This window comes from Rhamphochromis sp. 'chilingali' (genome assembly GCF_963969265.1).
Source record: "Rhamphochromis sp. 'chilingali' genome assembly, chromosome: 1".
NCBI classification, from domain to species: domain Eukaryota; kingdom Metazoa; phylum Chordata; class Actinopteri; order Cichliformes; family Cichlidae; genus Rhamphochromis; species Rhamphochromis sp. 'chilingali'.
This window is the reverse complement of record NC_137929.1, coordinates 67,407,706-67,427,330: the sequence shown is the minus strand read 5'-3', so window position 1 is coordinate 67,427,330 and position 19,625 is coordinate 67,407,706. Positions and strand designations below refer to the sequence as shown.

Genomic DNA, 19,625 nt, shown 5'->3' with positions numbered 1-19,625 from the left:
TTGCTGGAATACTGCTCTGCTCTCACCCACCTCCTCCTCGGCCTCCTGAAGGTCTCCACCTCCACTGCTGCCTACGGCCTCAGCAGCCTGTCCATTCCCCTGAAGTGCTCCTCTTCTTGGCTCCACCTTGTGGATGACCTCCTGAACTGTTTCTGCTCCCCTCTGAGTTTTTATTTCTAAGTTCCTGTCTGTTGGTCGTCTGCTTCCACTCCTGGACTCTGAAGCTTCTTCTGTTTTCTCTGATTTTGATTTTCACTTTGTTCCCCTGGAGATGTTTGTGCTCTTTGGACATCTGCATGAAACCTAATAAACTGTTGGTGTGTTTGTTTAGACTGTGTCAGGTTTGAATTTGGTTCCACTCACTCCTGGATCATAACACAGTTTTATTTAGAAGAGGTCAGAGTAACATGTTAAACATGTTTATATATCTTATTTTTAAATTATACTTCTCTTAAAGCTGTTCCCACTGGTTTGAATCCAACACAACACATTTATAATAAAGACAAATAAACCAGTTTTTAAAAAGCCAAAACGTTTGTACCATTTGTACCAATTACAGCCCAAATGAAGACTTCAGATGCAAAAAGCTCTGAGTCAGTTTTCCCCTCTTTGTTGTGAATGAGGCTCCTATCTGAACGATCTGGGTCCTTACCTGAACTCTCTCCTCTGAAGACTGGAGGCTCACATCTGACTGCAGGACTAACTCTGCTGGGTCAGGTTGGGGTCAGTGGGCTCACTGGGTGGCAGGTTCACTGCTCTGAGCTTGTGTGTCCCTGTCATCCCTTTCTTTCTTCCCCCTTTAACTGATCCATAATGGTCTGTCCCACCTGCTGAGCCGTTTGTGTTATCAGCTCATTTAAAAGTAGAGAACAGAAAGCTGCACTATGACCTGGTGTAACAGGCGACCCTTCAGCTGACCTCCCCACAGCAAAGCTGAAACAGTGCCTTGCTTCACTTTGTCAGACAGGTTGTGTCTAAGTGATCTCGTGATTCAGCAGGTCTGCAGTGATCAGGTCTGGGTGTGGCTGCTGACACTGAACTCAGCTTTCTAAAAATGTGTTTCATTACAGTTAATTCATGTAGGTTTGGATTATTTCTCCCTGAAGAATAAACACCTTCATTTAGAAACTGCATTTTGTGTTTGTTTGTGTTTGTCTGATATTTACATTTGTTTGATGATCTGAAACATTGAAGTGTGGCAAACATGCATAAAAGAGGAAATCAGAAAGGGCTTCATGAAGAAAACCAACTGGACCGACGTGACGGAGTTCTTTACTTTCACTAATCTTCCTTCAGACCACTGGAGAAACTGATGGATTCAACAATGGGATGATCAGTGCGTGATGGGTCGTCCTCACTGAGCTCTCAGAGGAGCTCACCACGACACAAACGAGACGTCGACTGGAAGGTTTCCCAACTGCAAACCCCGATCACTGAAGCGTGGCAAGGTGTGGGCCGACCAAAGCCACAACTGGACCACAAGAACAAAGCAGACAGAGCCAAACAAAGACAACAAGATTTCACATCCAAATAACAAAGATGGTAAAGTCAGCAGTCGGTGTGAGAAATGTGGTGAAGCTGTGAACAGCTGGAAACGTTTGTCTGTGTGTGGAGGACACAGAACAATCCACACCAAACATTAAACTCACTGTTTTCATCCGTTCAAAGACCAAACACTGTGGTTCATAACATTTAACTACTCACAGTGACACCGAGTGGGAAATCCACGGTGTTAAAAAGCTTCCCACATGTTTGCTCCATGTTTCTATCTAATGGAAGGCCCAACACGTCCGTCCCATCTACCAGGTTTCATTTGTATTATCGTTCTTCTGGGTTCAGAGCAGCACAAGAAGGGCCCTGGACTCACTGGAGCTTTTTCATTTATGATCCTTTTTGAATCTTTCTGACAAACAGTGAAAATGTGTTTCTTTAATCTCCGTCTATATTTTCATCATAAAAACTCCACAGGACTCTGAGCCCTTATGATCCCTGCACAAACTCATCTCTAACCCTCTGCTGATCTTTGCTCCATGGATTTAACTCTTCGATGAACTGGACGTCCACAGTGTTCAAATCCCTGCAAGCAGGATGAAGTCCAGCCAGCCAATCACAGGACAGGAAGTGATGAGCTGACACAGTGATTTGAAGCTGTCAGGGTGAGGCTGCTTCATGCAGGTGTGAAACTATGAGGAAGCTGAACGCCTCCTCTTTCCTCAGCAGTGATCTGTGGCAGTCTGCCATCATGTTTGGCTGCTCACACTGAATGTGACTCACTGAAAGCTGAACCATGTTTTTGATGATCACACTTTAATTTAACAGCTGAACAATGAACTTTTAGAAAGAGTCAAATCTGACAAACAAGCTTTTACCTTCATGTTGTTGAAGTTTCACATGTTCAAATATTTCTGTCGTTTCAATGAGCAACATAAATGTTGATGTGATGTCCAAGTAAAACACAGAGTTGAGATTGATTTAAAAACGTCTGTAATCCAGATGATTCCAAACAAAGTGTCAAATAAGAGCAACATTTCATTGAAGCTGTGGCTTCATTTATCACAGTGTCACAAAGAGCTTCCTGTTTCCAGCCTGTCAGCTCTCACAGTGTTATATTGCACATGTGCTGTGAGTAATAATCTCAATAATAATAATAGAAATGAATAAATAAAGAGATAAACAGCACCAACAGGAGCCTGCAGAGAGTTTCTGCTCTTGCAAAGACAAACATGTTTGTTCCAACAGAACATTCAGATCATAATTCAGATGTGAAAAGCTGTCAGACAGGACAGGTTCTATAAACACAGTGTTTAGTTTGTGAGAGCAGGTAAAGGCAAAGAACCAGGAATGAACTGTGGGGACCTGATTGGACGCTTTGGATTTCCTGATCTCACAACCACGAGTGCTGCTGCTGCGCCCTGCTGGGGCCAGTTTCCCCCCAACTGTCCCCTTGAACCACCTGGAGGTGTGAGCGCTTAATGTTAGGCGTTAGTTATTAATGTTACTGATGTTCTTTTGTGTTTTGGGAACTAATTACTAAAGTGGGCTTAACTTTATCATTGACCTGCTGGCGTTCGGTTTATTTCCACATAGTCTAGTTTGATGCACGTTCATGTCACAAGCTTCAAAACGTTTGTCACACTGGGAGTGACCTATGACCCTAAAGCTAAATGCACCTTTCACTGAACATGAGCTCACTGCACAACAATGACTGCAGATCTACACACAGACACACACACACAGGCGGTGTGTTGAGGTGAATAACAGACTTTTAATTTGCTTCTTAGGAATAAAAATGCTTCCCAAATATTTCATATTAATAAAAATGTAGAAACATCTGGAGCACAGATGTGTAAAGATGCTGTGATATTCAATCAGAGTCAAAATGAGGAAAGAGGAACAGACGGTTTCCAGATCAGCACACATGACCCTGCAGCAGAGTTCACTATAGTGCACGGTGGTTGTAGATGGACTGGAGTAAGAGCACATCTGAGATGGAAACAAGGAGCACAGGCTGTATGTAGGAGATGGATGAAGCCTCCAGTCACTCACACAGTCCCATCTTAAAGCCTCCAGCCTGGTGTTTAGAAACTGGCGAGAGGGAAGCGAGGGGACGCTGACGCAGCAGTAACGTGTGGCTACAGCATGAACATTGTTGTGTTGGAGACCAGAAACCCATCCATCTCTCACCAGAGTGGGCTTGTTTATTTAGAGGTGCAGTTACTGCAACGCTAAGGAAACACTGCCTCCGTCTTTCACACAAAGCCTGGAGTTCCCTGCGTGAGAGCAGGCATGGATAGACCTGACTGTTGGGAACATATCCACCGACTTCTGAGCGTTGAAGTGTTGACCGGTCTGCAGGCTCAGGCAGCAGCTGACTGTTAGCCTGATGCTGGAGAGGAAGCTGTCAGCAGCTCCCACAGAGCCTGACTGACTGTGAGAGGACAGAGGGACTTCAAATCCAGCATCGCTTCAGCCTGTGAGGAACTATTCGCCGTGGTTATTTGTAGTACGATGAATCGTGTCTGCAGATCAAAGCGTGACTGTGAGATAATTACAGGCAGTGGCTGAGATACAGTATGGTGGCATTAAGTGCAGATTCCTTCAGAGCGCCATGCTTAAGCTGGACAATGTCAAATCCAATTTTTCCAGAAGGAATTCAGGAGAAATTTCTGTCCTTTAAAAAGATTTAATTTGCTGCAGCAGTTGAAATGACAAGTTCACAGCACTGGAGCGCAGTGTGACACAACAGTCTGCCTCACACCAAGGATGACCCTCATTGGGCCGTACAGCTCATGTGACAGTAACAAAGATTATTATGGCCGTCTTCTCCCAGAACCACACAGTCTGCTGTGACTCCTCCCCGTTCAGTCTGACCTCGCCTGGTTTCTGCTCCTTCTCCTGTGAGAGACAGGAAAGAAAAGCATCTCCCTCCATGGCCTCCATTAGATCCACAGTGTAGTTCAGGATATGTTGTTGGGACGTCCTGACCCAGAGACTATTCTCACCATTATTATGTGTCTGTGTGAGCATTGCTGCAAACCGTCTGCACTCGACATCATCCTGCAACATTTCAAATCCAGGCAGTAACGCTGGACGAAGCTTTAAAGCCTCAAACACGGAGCACCAACTCGTCTATGAGCACATTTGCATTGTGTAGAAATACAGTAATGAAATAGCTTCATTTAAATCTTTTATAAACAATTGAATCATTTTTCAATCCTAAAAAAACTGCTCCATCGCTTTTATTCACACTGAGATCAAATGAAAAGAAGACCGGCCTGACTGCTTTGGGAATATTTCTAAATGCCTCCATCTGCTCCTCTGTGCTGTGTTCAAAAACAAGCAGCCAGCTGGGAAATCCCGCTCACGCCCCAGCCCTCGCTCAGAAATACAAGCTGCAGCTGCAGAAGTGTGAGCAGCACATGGACAGCTTCACAGAAAGAAGATTCAAAGTGAAAATATTTGACTTTTCTTTTTTTCATTGGTTGAGCAGTTGACAGCTGCTGCTTTAAGAGCTCAATCCTACGAGGCTAAAACAGGTCACTTTGGCTGCAGTGATGCTATTTTTATGTGTCTTTACAACGCGAGTGATGGCTGTGGCGTGGTGGGAGGGAGCGTCTTTTAAATGCAGTCATTAAATATTCCTCTGCTCTGAATGAATCCCAGGAGCTCTGGCTGCTCTGTACCCAGCAGGGCGGGGCCTGTGTCGTACCCAGCAGGGCGGGGCCTGTGTCAGAGGGAATGGCAGGAACGTCACTATCACGTCTGCACTCTGTGTCTTTGTGCTGCTGCTCGTCTCCCACCACCCTGCAGTTCAAAGGGTTTCTGCATGGTGCCACCTCCGTTCTGTTTACATGAGGTCGTCCATCAGCCCTTCCCCACCAGCGCTGAGCTGTATGTGTGCAGCTTCTTTTCTAAGGCGAGCAGTGCAACAACATTTCAGAATCAGCAGAGTACCATGTCCACAAATACGGGCCTGCAGGTCTGTCTGCACTCACAGCTAAATACACATGAAAGCATTTTACTGGTGGACATCACTGAAGGTTTCCTTCATAAATATAAAGAAATACTTAAAAAATAACACACATTGAATAGAAGTGATTTGATTTCATGAGGTTTTATTTAATAAGCTGTTTTCTTTTGGAAACGAGGACCAAACAGATTTATGGAGCAGTAAGTCCAATAACGTCGGTGCTGGTCACAAGTTTTCCAGCTCACTGCATCTTCGCTTACTTCCTTGTCTCTGACCTTTGACCTCAGCTTTGTCCCTGATTTCTTTCTCTCTTTTGAAACAGTTTTTAGGAGGCAGTGAATTCTTTGGAAGCTGATGTTTGGTGCGCCCTCACCAGCCCAGAGAGATAAGAGGAGCCGAGACTCTGTGATAAGATTCAGCGATTAAACCAAAACTTCTTTTCTTTGTTTGTTCGCTGATGTTTAGTCTGAGAAGTGCCGACTCCCTGAATACTTCTGTGGTCACATGACCATCGAGGTCTAAGATGTTTCAGAAGGACACAGTTGGGGGGTTTGTTTCTTTAGCATTTATAAGGTTCCTGTTTCTGGTTTCCTGATGTCCAGCACAGCCAACATCCACAGAATGTGGTTCATTCATGGAATAACGCTTATGCTGCCCAACAGGCTGCTCACTTTTTGATCAGACAATCTCCATCAAAGGTGTGCCCCCCCCCCTCTGTCCCCTTCTGGCTGCCTCTGCCTCAATTTTATCCCACAACTTAGACATTCACATTACTCACACTCTCATTACACATACATATAGGATCTTGGGGGTGGGCACGATACACGGAGTCCAAAGTACCATCAGGGTGTACACCCCACCCCTGGCATCGTTGCCCACCTCTCAATTTTAAATACACGTAGACATTGAGGGCTAGCAGGAGGGACCATGCGCTTACCTGCTGCTCTCTGGCAGGTAGCTCCAAGCCCTCCTGGGTTTTAAATGCACCTTAGAACACACATGCATCAACATTACAATGAGCGGGTGGAGGGAGGTTTGGAGTCTTCTCTCACCCCCGTTCTCTGCGACCTGCTGGAGCAGGGGGGCTAGGACTAGGAGGAGGAGTTGGCCGTCCGACTGCGGTCTGGAGTGTGGAGCCTTCCTGCTGCTGCGGAGTCGGGGCGGTCTGCCTCCCCCCACCGCAGGGAAAAGGGAAACACCACCTGGGTCTGGGTGCAGTTCCCCCCTCCAGGGGTGGGGGCACCTAGACCCGGTTTGTAGAGTACGCTTGGGGAGTGTGATCGTGTGTACAACGTCTCTTTATGTCTGTCTCCACGTTGGTTGAGTGTGGAGTAAGTGCATATGAGAGCATGAGGGTGGGAATGGATGTTTGTATCTGTGTGTGCCTGTATGTCTGTGTCTATATGTCAGGTTGGGTGTCAGGCGCCACCTCTCTGGGGACATCTCAGGCCCTCCAAGGTTTGGAGGCCTATCTCCCCCTACCACCACTTCCCCTGCCAGTGGCGGACCCCCTCAGACATCGGTGCGTTGGTGGTTCTTTGTGTCCGGGGATGGGCGTCCAGGTACACACCGGCTCACTCCTTGGCGGCCGCTTATCGGGGCCTGGAGCCTGGGGCTCGCTCGGGCCACTTCGGAGGTGGGGTGCCCCCGGCCTCTCGGCCTGGGGCTCGGTCACTCAGACGCAGCTGGCTGCCGGCGGAGCTCACAGGCGCGTCACTGCAACTCCCCCTGGCTTCTGCTCCGCGGCTGCTGAGTGAGCCCTCATCTGGGACTCTCCTCAGCTCTTTCCGGGACAGTGGCGCAGCTGCCCCTCTGTTGGTCTTCCTTGGTCTCTTGTGTTCTGGGGGCCTCTGGATGTCTGGAGTTTTGATCTCCTCCACACCTGCTTCACGCCCTGGAGGACGGGGCTGTGGCCCCCCCACACCCTCTAGCAGATTATTACATGAAGGAACCTTTTAAAAAAAAAGCAAAAAACAAGCGCGTCCATGCTCACAGGTGTACACACGGGTGATCACACCCACAAACTACACCCTTTTTGGCTCCTACCTCAAAGCACACTGTGTTCTGTTGATCTTATGTGCTGCACAATAATGTTTAACATTTAGTATTTACTGTCATATTCCCATATATCATTGTGATGTTGTTTATTCTATTACTCTTGTTCTCTTCTGCTTGCTTTCTTTTTTCTTTCTCAGCAGGTGATCCAGGTGATTGATATATGCATTTTTTATTTATTTTTTTCTTTCTGCTCATTCTGTTGGTTTTTGTCTTTTGCCCTTCTCCCCCGTCCCTCTTCTCAGCTGTTTCTCTTTCCCTCTTTCTTTCTCCCCTTCTTTCCCCCAGTCAAGTCTGTCCCGTATTCAGTAAGTGAAAATAAAATAAACAATAAAAGGTGAATCAAATGGACCATTACGGCAAGGCTGGGATGGTCAGTTTGGTAAAGTAAATCCGTTGGGCATCTTTCTTTGCCTTTAGACAACAATTCTGATGGCAAAAGAGCCAAACGGGACAGGCCAAAAAAAAAAAAAAAAAAAAAAAAAGGTGTGCACATGATTTTCTTTTATGTTTGTGTGTTTTCACAGTGACCTCATCCTCATGTGTCCGTTTTTATCTGGATAGCTGCAGCTGGTTTTCTGAAAACCATAAACATCTTAATGTCTCCTGTTTGAGAAAACACACAAACAGAATGTTTGTTTAAAAAACAAAAAAGATGTGTAGTGGTAAGACTACACATCCTTGGAGCGGGAGTCGCAAGTTCGATTCCCATGCAGTATCCAGTAAGGGTCCTGGCTAGACCCTTCATGCTACAAACCAAAAGGCCCTGGAATGGCTCGGCTACGTCTGCAGCCTGTCCACAACACGGACACAAGAACATCTCACTGCATGTTGTACTCTGTGTGATACTGTATGTGACAGATAATAAAGCTGGATTGTTGTTGTGTTAAAAACACTCTGTGGATATGATGCTTTGTCGTCCTAAACAAGGCATGAGTGTGCGATATATATCAGATTTATGATTTTTTTAAATGTCTCCTCTCTGTAAGAAAAGATGTTTGTATAAGTGATGAAACAAATGAAAAATAACAGTTGTCAAAATATTTTCCCCATTTCTTTCTGTCACTCCTGTTTTGTTTTGTTTGTACTATGAGACTTCTTTTTCAGCTCAAAAAAGAGAACAGCCAATCAGAGTCTGCATGTGTCCCAACCATCCAATCACAGTGTGTGGGCCTGCATGCCTGTGATGGCTGAGGTGAAGTACACCTGAGGGTTCGGGGACTGTCTCTGTCATCGTTCTTCAGTTTTACAGCTGACCTGTTGTACTGGTGTAGCTGCTCCACTGGAGCACGCTCACATTAAGAACAGCTACAGTTTCAGATAACAAGGTCAGTAACCCCCGTGAGCCCAAACCGAGTGCAGCAGTCTGTGTTCAGGATGACCCTGAATCATACAGTTTTACATGTGCAGTTTTATACCCCAACAATAACACATTTTTAGGACGATCATCTTCTGGAACCGATGTGGCCGTCCTGTTGTCTCCCTTCGAGCCTCCTTCTTACGCTCACGTCCCTCGTTACCTGCTCCTTTTCTGGAACGACAGAGACAAAAACAACTCTCTGCCTAGCCCTGATTATTTAATATGATCCTGGTTCTATTTATCTAGTTCGGGAGATTCTGTTTGGACTCCCTTTGGCCCAGAAATATCCTTCTAACCGTTATCTGGTGTGATGTAAGCATGTAGCAAAGAGACCCTCTGTGCTCCTGCATCAATTCTCTGTCAGTCATAGCCCTGAACGACGTTTCTGACCCTCAAAGCATGGAGCGCCAACTGATTTATGAGCACATTGCATTCTCTATATAAAAATAATGAAACAGCTTTATTTAATCATTTTCAACCCTGGCAGTCCCTCCTTTCACACGTATTTTAATGTGAATCAAAAGAACGTGTTTCGTTCAGCCTGCTGTCCCACAGCTTCCCCTGCAGTGTGATGCTCAGTCTTTCAGCTTCTCCCTCTTAGCTGGAGTCCTGTGCTCAAGTCAGTGCTAAATCAGCTGTCGCCCTCCTTTGGTCAGTTACTGGGTGTTATAGACCGTCAGCCTGGCCTCTTAGGAGAACCACCAAACGAACACAGACATTTTACCTTTTAAACATCATCCAGTGTTTCTTTAATCATTAAAACCCTGAGTATGCAAATAAGAAATATACATTTAGCCCTTCCTGCCTCTCAACACCTGGGGGCTCCAACTTACAGTGGGGCAAAAAGGTATTTAGTCAGCCACCAACTGTGCACGTTAAAAAGATGAGACTTTTCATCATAGGTGTACCTCAACTATGAGAGACAAGATGAGTTTAAAACAAACCCAGAAAATCACATTGTCTGATTTTTAATTCATTTAGTTGCAAATTATGGTGGAAAATAAGTATTTGGTCAATTTGGTCAATAACAAAAGTTCATCAAAATACTTTGTTATATATCCTTTGTTGGCAATGACAGTTTCACACACTGTTGAATTAACTTTGCTTGATGATTGGTTTTAGCCTTGACAACTGTTATGGTTCGTTCGATTTAGGGAAGAGAAGAAAGCAAGCCCAGGCCGAAGTAGGTGTCAAAAAATAGTGACCTTTATTACACACTTTGTGCAGTCAGTGTGGGAAAGACAATTTGCAATCCAATCCTTCGTCAACTGAACCATCCCGACTCCTTATATTGCCATTATGACATCACAGTTGGATCTTTACTGGAAATGATCACAAATGATAACAATTCCCCGCCTATCAAAGAGTTTTCCCTTATATAGACATCAACTGCTACTCTTAAGAGAAAAACAAGTGTGTATTACATTGTGCATTTTGTGAAAGTGTATCTATCAGAGAAACTGTCCTCAGACGACCCTCCTATTATTACTAAGTGTGTAGGTGAACGTGCGTGTGTGTTACATAAGTGCGTGCATGTGGTTACAGGCCGGCGTACGTGCAGAACTAAACGCAGGCGGGCCTGGGCCCAACAGGACTGGTGGGTCTGAACGGTGTGACTGCACTAAAGTGCAACAACTTAAGCAGATAACAAGAATGATACAGAACCTCAATAAACAGTCAGTGTGCATTAATATTTGCTCAGAGTAACACAGATGTAATTAAAAGATTATTCTGTCAACAGATTCAACAATGGTAAATGATTAATCAATGATAACTGATTATGAGAATACAAAATAAAATATCTCCTGATCACACTCCTCCTCTTTGGCCTTTAGAAAAAAGGCCAACATTTAGAGATATTGTGTCACTCCTCCGTCCAAGCGGCTTCTCGCAACGGCATCATATGTTCCGGACCAGCTGACCCAGCTGAACCAGAAGCTATGGCCCTGCTCACCAGATTACCCAACACCTGCCTCACCAGAGGAATGAGACAACAACCGATCAGCAATAAACCTAGAAAAACTAAAAGAGAAAACATGGCAGACATAAACAATCCCTTATATTGCCCAAAAACAGATGTGAACCAGTCTCCCAGCCTCGAGTTCACGCCTGATTGCTCATGCATGGTTCTAGATAACGCTTTCAAATTCTCCAGCGCCCGCGTGACCGTTCCGTCCGGAGCTGTATTGTTGGGAATAAAGGTGCAACATAAATCCCCAAACATCGCACAGACGCCTCCCTTCTCAGCCAATAACATGTCCAGCGCCATTCGATTTTGGATTCCCATTAACGACGTCGGACCTAATTGTTCTGCAAGACCTTCCACCGCGTCCCTAGTGAGATTAGAGAGTCTCAACACATTATAATGAACATAATTAATGCGATCAACGTTTTTATTTGGAGTCACCCACAAAAACACACTTTCAAACCCGGCCGCTATCTGATCAACTAACTTATACTCATCTGGAACTCCTCTGGGAACTCCTATTGAGTCTATCCAGGTTGGCGAGTCCCGTCTTGGATCATACCTGTGGATAGCCCCTGTGGCTCTCCTCCGTCTGGCTGTAGACACATCCGCGCCTTGCTGTGGAACTGTCTCTAGCCTACTGCCTATAAGCATCAAAGGTGCAGCTAGGCGCACCAGAGCACACGTTCCCACACTCCCCAAGGGAACCTGCACCAAAAGGGTATACTCCCCACAATAATAATATAGCCCACCTCTCGCCCAGGTGCCTATAATTGTGCTTGGGTCACTTACATCATTGGTAGTCCTACCTGTGATTGTCCTCTGACACCAGCTTGGATCAATCCTTCCTAGCCTAAATCTCACTCTGTCTGTAGAGAACTCAAAACATGTATAATTATCTCGTTTTGGTGTGAATGAACCTGGTTGTGTACGTTTATCAATTGGCGGATATAAACCTGACAAAGTGGTGCAGTTACCCGTGTCCACCGCCTCTCTAGTTAATCTCAGCATGCAATTATATCCCCACTCATCCTCTGGATACAGAGGAGCGGGTTCAGTAAACAAATGAGGTCGAGCGGTAGCACAAGCAACACAATCAACCACTTTCTGCTCCTTAGCATTTTGAGCCACCCAATCTAACCAAAGATTCCTATCTCCAAAACCTGTGGCACGCTCTATCAACTCCTGAGGTTTTAACCTGGTATAATCTGTGGCAACAAACCATTTCTCTTCTGAATCCTTGTAAGTAACTGTCTCTAAGGGATCCATTTGCACCGTGAGATTCAGTGCTGAGTCATTTCCCAGCGGTTTAGACCTGGGATTAAATAAATTCACCCGAATTAACCCGAATGGATCTGTCCCTACTTTATCTACCCCTACTACTAAATAAAACGCACCTCCATCAAACCCAGGTTCAGGGAGTTCACTCCATGGTCCTAGGGAAAGAGTAATAGGGTTATTTGTAACAGAATAATCTCTCTGAATAGCTATTCCTTCAAGGGCCGGTGGCACTGTTGGCTGCCATCCTACCCCTGTCCACGCGACCACATCCTGCCAAGAACACCACTGATCCGTTACATAGGTGTAGATGTCACTATCCCATGATGGGCCCCACACCGACTTAGGGTAACACATCATTAGATGATAACAAACCCACACATTATATGTTCTCCAGCTATTCCCGTCACCCGAGCATTTAATTACCTCACACAAATCGAATGTGAACGCTGTCGTGGATCCATTAACATACCCAAACTCGACTCCGCCACTGGCTTTGAGACACCCATCATCCCCACCTGAACCAACCGCACGCTTGACTTTTTTCGACGATTTGATTGGTTCGGGCTCTGGAGCGGATAAACCTCTGTGTCTGGGCAATTCACCTGTCTGCCAAAAAACAAAGAAACACGTTATAACACTTATTAACCCCAACACCCCCGTTATTCTCCAATTTTCCCACAATTTCATGATGACTGTTCCCAGGCTCGTTTACTTTTACTCTGTACTAAAAAGATAAAGTTACAAAAAGAAGAGTATAAAGTTATGAGTGTAAAAATATGCGAGTAACATACAAAACTATTATGATTCCTTTAAACTATCAAATACTTTAGACTAGAGCCCTAGCCTATTTAAGAGCCTGGAATGGATTCCTCCTTGGCGCGTGACGCTCCTCTTCTTTCTTCGCCTCACTCAGGTTAGACTACTGAGGAGGACCGTGGCACAGGGGGAGAGAGGATTATTCTGCCTCTATGTTCCCCCCTGCGTCGATGGGGTGGAGGCTAGCTCCAGCAAGCTCTCGTCCGCGACTGCACACTGAGACCAATGGAACCAGGTCTCCCCTTTCCCCTTCAGACGGACAGCACTGGTGGTTCGGGCAGTTACTTTGAAGGGTCCGGTCCACCTCGGGTCTCTCCACTTTCGCTTAATGACCTTCAGCCACACCGCCTTGGCATCGGGGATGGACCTGTCCTCCGCTTTCACCCCTTCTCCAACCTGTTGTGTGAAACTAGACACAAGAGCTTTTAATTCTTTCCAACATTCAATATGTTTTCTGTTACTTTTTACACTTTCTTCCGCCGGAACTGTTGTCCAAGGACCTGGAAACTGTCGTCCTGTCAACAGCTCATATGGTGTGAAACCTGTGGATTGATTAACACAACATCTTATTATCATCAATGCAATTGGCAGGGCCGTTACCCAATTTAGCCCCGTGTGAGCAGAAATCTTAGCAATTTTATTCTTCAGGTTTAGATTCATTCTTTCTACCTTTCCCTGCGACTGGGGGTGATATACCGTGCCAAATCTATGTTGCAACCCCAGCTTCTGTTCTACCTCTGCCAAATCTTTGTTTTTGAAATGAGTCCCGTTGTCGGACCTAATCCGCTTAGGGAAACCATGCCGGGGGATGTAATGATTGATTAAACACTTAATCACACTTTTCGCATCCTCCCTCTTGGTAGGCCATGCCTCAGGCCAGCCCGTCAAACCATCTACGCTTACCAGTAGATATCGAACTCCTCCTGGGCCTGGATCAATCATGTCAGTGAAGTCAATGACAATCTCTTCACCTGGTCTTTCTGGAATGGGGAACTTACCTGCCTCTGGTTTAATCACTGGCTTCGGATTGTGCCTCCCACAGATCAGACACGTCCTAGCCTTCTCCTTGATCATATCCTTCAAAAAGGGATGCCACCACTGGCACAGATGTCTCCCCATCTGGGCGACACCTACATGTCCAAGGCCGTGCGCTTCGGCAATCTTCTGTTTTGCCAAGTTGGCTGTCAACACTGGTCGACCGTCAGGTCCTCGCCAGAGACCTCCTTCTTCCCAGGCTCCTCGACTCTTCCAGATCCCCTTCTCTTCTGGGGCGGCCTCCCCTTGGGCCTTCCTGGCTTCTTCTAGCATGTTAACTCCTAATTCTTCTTCCACCGTTATTTGTACCATCTGTCGTGATGCTTTATAACCCGCTGCCTCTTTTGCAGCTCGATCGGCTTCCTGATTTCCTCTGGCCATCAGGCCGGTCCCTGAGGAGTGGCCTTTGCATTTTATGATGCTCACCTCCTCTGGATCTCCCAAGGCCTGCTCAAGTTCCTCCATTTCCTTTTTGTGGCAGATTGGTGCGTTATCTGCTGTCCTGAATCCTGCTCTTCTCCATTGGGCCAGCTCCACATGAGCCGCTCCAAAGGCATAAGCTGAGTCCGTGTAAATGTTAACCCTTTTTCCTTTTGCAAGTCTCAAAGCTCGACTTAGAGCAATTACTTCTGCTCTTTGGGCTGACTGCTGCCCTTCAAGTCTTCCAGCCTCCTTCACTTCAAATGCAGCCCCTTTTCTGCAAACTACCGCGTAGCCTGCTTTTAATCCTTCGTCATCCCTGTAGCAGCATCCATCCGTGAACCAATCTTCAGCTCCTGTCAAAGGTTCTGCTTTCAAGTCTTCTCTTATCTTCTCGTCCACTTCAGCTCTCTTTGCGCAGTCATGAGGTTCTCCTCCTGACTCCATTAAATCTGCCATGTTAATTCCTTCATGTGTGAAGGTCAAGTTAGGAGCGTCTAAAACTTTACACACTCTCTGTTGTGTAAGAGGTGTCATGGTGAAGGCTTGTGAGTTAACATATGCCACCACACTGTGGGTGGTCAGCACCTTCAACGGATGGTCCCTCACTATATGTGCTGTCTTTTGTATAATTTTTGACACCCCAATGGCATGCTGAGTGCATCTCGGGTGCCTTGTCTCTAATGGATTCAGCCTGATGCTGACGTACATAAGTACATCTCTTCCTCCCCCTTTTTTCTGAAACAACACCCCATTAGCTATCCCGTGTGTTTCAGAAACATCAAGATAGAAGGGTTGTTCATAATTAGGGATAGCAAGATCAGCCGATCTGGATAAGTCCTGTTTTAATGCAATAAACGCCGACTCAGTGGCCGATGTCCATGGCAGTTCAGCCTTAAGATTTCTGACACCTGCCGTTTTTACCAAATCCCTCAACAGGGCTGTTTTGCCTGCATAATTTGGAATGAAGTGCCGGCTGTATCCTGTTAACCCCAAGAATGAGAGCAACTCCTTAACCGTACGCGGTCTTGGATGTGTCAAAATCTGATCACGATGAGTATTTAGCAGACCCACTGATTTGTGAGCAATGACACGGCCCAGAAATGTTACTTCTGGTCGGACCAACTGCAACTTTTCTTTACTGACCTTGAAACCGCACTCAGCGAGTCTCTTCAGTATGGTAAGTGAAGCTGCCGTGCATGCCGAAGCAGACGGAGCTGCAATGAGCAAATCATCAACATATTGCACTAGTGAACACCCCTCTGGGAGATGGCATGGCGATAAAGCTTCTTTCAACACTTGGTTGAAAATGCCAGGGGAAAGTGCAAACCCTTGTGGCAACCTTGTGTATCTGTACTGTTGTCCCCCATATGTGAATGAAAAAATGTCCCTCAGAGACTCATGCAATGGGAGACAGAAAAATGCATTCGCTAGATCAATACATGTAAACCACTTCTGGTCTGGTGTTAATGCCGTCAATGCTGTGTATGGGTTTGGGACTGGCACCGTGTCAGTACGTAAAATGGCATTGATGGCTCTTAAGTCATGTGCCATTCTGTACTTTCCTGTCCCATGCTTCTCTACTGGCAAAATAGGAGTATTCCAGTAGGATTGAGAGGGCTCAAGCACCCCTACTTTCAATAGCCCCTCAATGGTTTCTGCAATTCCCTCCTCAGCTTCTCTCTTTTGCCTATACTGTGGTTTCCAAATTGGCGTTTCAGACTTCAGCTGGAATAAAACGGGCGAACACTTTGCCTGGCCCACATCCGTAGGCCCTGCTGACCACAAGGTGTCAGGAAGAGTCGCAAGTGCGGCAACTGCATCCGCATGGTCTGTTCTTTCTCTCCCATGGATTCTTGAGATTTGTTCATGCTCCAACATCACTGTGTCCTCTGATTGACAAGTGATACGATAAATTTTGCATTTTGGCGAGTACCAAACGTCTGGAATCTGAGTAGCTTGCCAGCCAGGTTCCTCGAGGGCTCTCTTGACCATCGTCCCCAGCTCCTTCGCCTGATGACTCTCATGGACCGCCAATGTTATATGGGGCACTGAATCAGGTCCCATTTTGAACCAAGGCCGTTGTTCGTCGGTTAATTTTACTGCTGCCGCGACGCCCTCCGGACCGACATAGATGTTTTGAGAACACACATTCCAAGTCTGGCCTTCAAGGTCAGACTGGAACAGGTCCCTGTAAATTTCATCATCATTTCTATCATAATAGAGGGTGACATGGAACGGATCCCTGGGGAGAGAGAAGACTGCCAAGGCCATAATCCAAGGTTTCCACAACTGATATTGTCTTAGTATGCCTTCTTCCACCATACGACCCCAATAGATGTCAGCGGTCGTTTGTTCACAGTCTTTCAGCAAGTACTGGTTCTTTGAAAATGTCCCCAGACACGGAAACTCTTTTCCTCCTGGAAGTGTAACTGTTAGTCCATCAGCTGAACACATGATGGTGGCCCCCAGTTTAATGAGCAGATCCCTGCCCATCAAGTTCACAGGCACATGGGGAGACACCACATAGCTGTGCTTCAATGTCTGTTTTCCCAGCACCGTCAGGGCTGGATTGGTTGTCGGCAGCGTCATTGGTACCCCAGAGAACCCGACAACACTGACCACATGGTTGGAAAGTGTGGCACTGTTTGGTTTTTGTTTCAGTGTTGAATAGGTAGCCCCAGTGTCCACAAGGAAGGTCATTTCATCTCCTTCCACACTCACTGACAACATAGGATCTGCCACTCCCATGTTGTCTGGTCTCTGTGGGTCCCGTCAGTACAGCTCCTCCTCTCCGCCCCAGTAGCCCAGGGGATACTGAGCCGCTGGCGCCATGCCTGGGTTCGGAGCTTGATGTCCCCTTGTCTGGCCCACTCTGCCTCGAAAAGTTCCCTGTGCCTGGGGTGATGATGGATAACCTGTTTCTAGCTGTCGTGGTGTAGGACAATCACGAATCCAATGTCCTCGTCCTCCACACCTTAGGCATACATTCGGGTCCAGCATAGGTCCCCCCAGACCACGGCCCCTTGGTCCACCTCCCCTTTGGGATCCACCACGTCCCCTCAACGACCTAGTAGTCCCCCAATTCCCCGCGGGTCTTCCTTGCCTTGGGAATTCATTGGCGGGCCATCGGTCATCAGGGTACAGAACCGGATTCAAATCTGGCCAATCAGGCCCCGGATCGCCCCGTGGCTGCGCCACCAGCATCTTCTTAGGTCCATCTTTGTTTTCCTTTTTCTTTTCGCTTAGTTTTTCTCTCGCCTCTGCCAATTTCAATTTTACTAACTGCCCTTGCGCCTCCTCCAGCTCCTGTTTTTTCTTGTTCACCTCGTCTTTCTCCAGCTCAAGTCGATGTATAATATGCCACTCCCATTTTGCTGAATCCGCCACCGCAAAGTCAGGATTCTTTTGTAAATCTGTTCTTACTCATTCTGGGAGACCTGCTAATACTGCAGATCGGAACCACGCCCTTGGTTCACCATTCTGCCCAGGATGTTCACCAGTTTGAAGAATCCACTGTTCTTTTGCATGCTCCATAAACTCTCTAGGGGAATGTTCTGGACTCCAAACAATCCTAGGTGTAGTACCAATGTTATGAGTCGGATACTTCTCACGCACTGCGTCAGAGAGAGCATTTCGCACCCTTGCATAGGGGACGTCGTTCGGTTGGCATACAGTTCTTGCTATCTCTTCTACATCTGCGAGGCCTCCTCCTCTGAAGGTCCTCCCACCGATAGCTCGGAAATCTCCCAGGGCCAATTCCTCTCCTTCTGTAAGACTTCCTAGTCTCCTCAACCAAGCGGCTCCTCCCTCCGTGATTGGGGGCAGTTGCTTCACCAGAGCCTCAAGATCTCTGATATTATAGGGGTGGTAAACTGGTTCACCCCTTACACCCGTCAATAAAGGCATTGTGAGGGGTAATTCCTCCTCTGCGTCACACTGCCCTTCTCCAGTTGGCAATGCAACAGTCTTCCTCTGATTCTTCTCAAAGATGGACGGTCTTTTATCTCTTGGTTCCTCCAGAACCCTCCCAGAGCGAAGGGTCGTCATTCCTGTGGGAGCCTGAAAATTTGGGGCAAATCCTCCCCTTTGCAGGTTTGACACTTCTCTGGATTTTCGTGTGTTGCTTTTTACTGAGGCCGCCAAGTCCTTTTCCAAGGCATAAAGTGTTTGTGCTACGCTACGTGGTGTTGCTACGCCTTCCTCCTCCAATTTTCTCAAGAGGCGTTCCAGCTGTATCACGGCCTCCCGATTGTCAGATTGTTTTCCAAAAACGTGGCCTTGCCACTGTTCTTTCTCAGAATTATCAACCGTTGACCTCTGATTAGTTTTATGGGTCGCCTTTGATGGCGCCCTCTGATACTGCATTGAAGGTGAGTCTTCCTCTGAAGTCCAGACCTCCTGGGATGGATTTTCCTGGCTGGGCTGTTGCGATGTCACCTGACCGGTACTTGTAGACGCCACAGGTTGAGCTTCTTCTGTAGCTCTATCTGGGCTAAAAAGAGAGGGAGGAATCAAGATCAACCCCCGTGTAGTGATTCCTTGTGATGTCCCAGCAACTGGGTGAGGCTGACTTACCTCTGATGCAGCTGCCGCTGATTGAGACTGCATCGCTTTCTGTGCAGGTACCCCTGATTGAGACTGCACTACTCCTGTGTCTGCCTCCACTGTGGCTGGAGGAGATGTCGATGGTGTAGGATTCTCCTGCAAATTGACAATTCCACCTGTCACGTTTCCTGTTTTTCCTTCCGGCCCCCACATAGTGCCACCCTCCAAAGCCACCACTGGACAAATATAAGGAGGGGGTGGGGCACTCAGGAAGTCCTTCAGGCTGGGATATAGCTTTCCCTCAGCCTCAGCTTCCTTTTTTAAGGCTGGCTTGATGTCATTCACTTCCTCTTGCATCCAGTGGGAAACACCTTGAGAGATAATCATAAGCTTACAATACTTACTTTGTTTTTCCATCATAAGTTTCTTTTCAGCCTTTATTTTCCTCCCCTGGAAACGTCCTAAGGATTCCTCTTCAAGCTCCTTGATCCTCTCTTCACATTTCTCCCCTTCCAGTTGAAAGATGGAATGCAGAGGGATTCTGTCCTCCAATGTCTTCTGTTGATTTTCACATAATTCCTTCACTTCTTTTTCTAAATCCTGACACTGACGAGCAATCTCTTTTGAAGAAGTCCCTTCAGTCATTTTAATGGCTTTCTTCAATTCCTGTATTT

General features: G+C 46.6%; 1 protein-coding gene across 1 annotated transcript in view; it reads right to left on the bottom strand.

Moving 5' to 3' along the window:
- Positions 1-6,197: 6,197 nt before the first annotated feature.
- Positions 6,198-19,625, bottom strand: part of LOC308409875 (NLR family CARD domain-containing protein 3-like) — a gene marked incomplete at its 5' end in the record, with an annotated part of 152,970 nt that continues 139,542 nt past the window's right edge. The window contains one exon of the mRNA XM_080902875.1: positions 6,198-7,422. Coding sequence (XP_080759001.1) covers positions 7,398-7,422 — 25 coding nt within the window. The 3' untranslated portion in view covers positions 6,198-7,397. The remainder of the gene's footprint in view (positions 7,423-19,625) is intronic.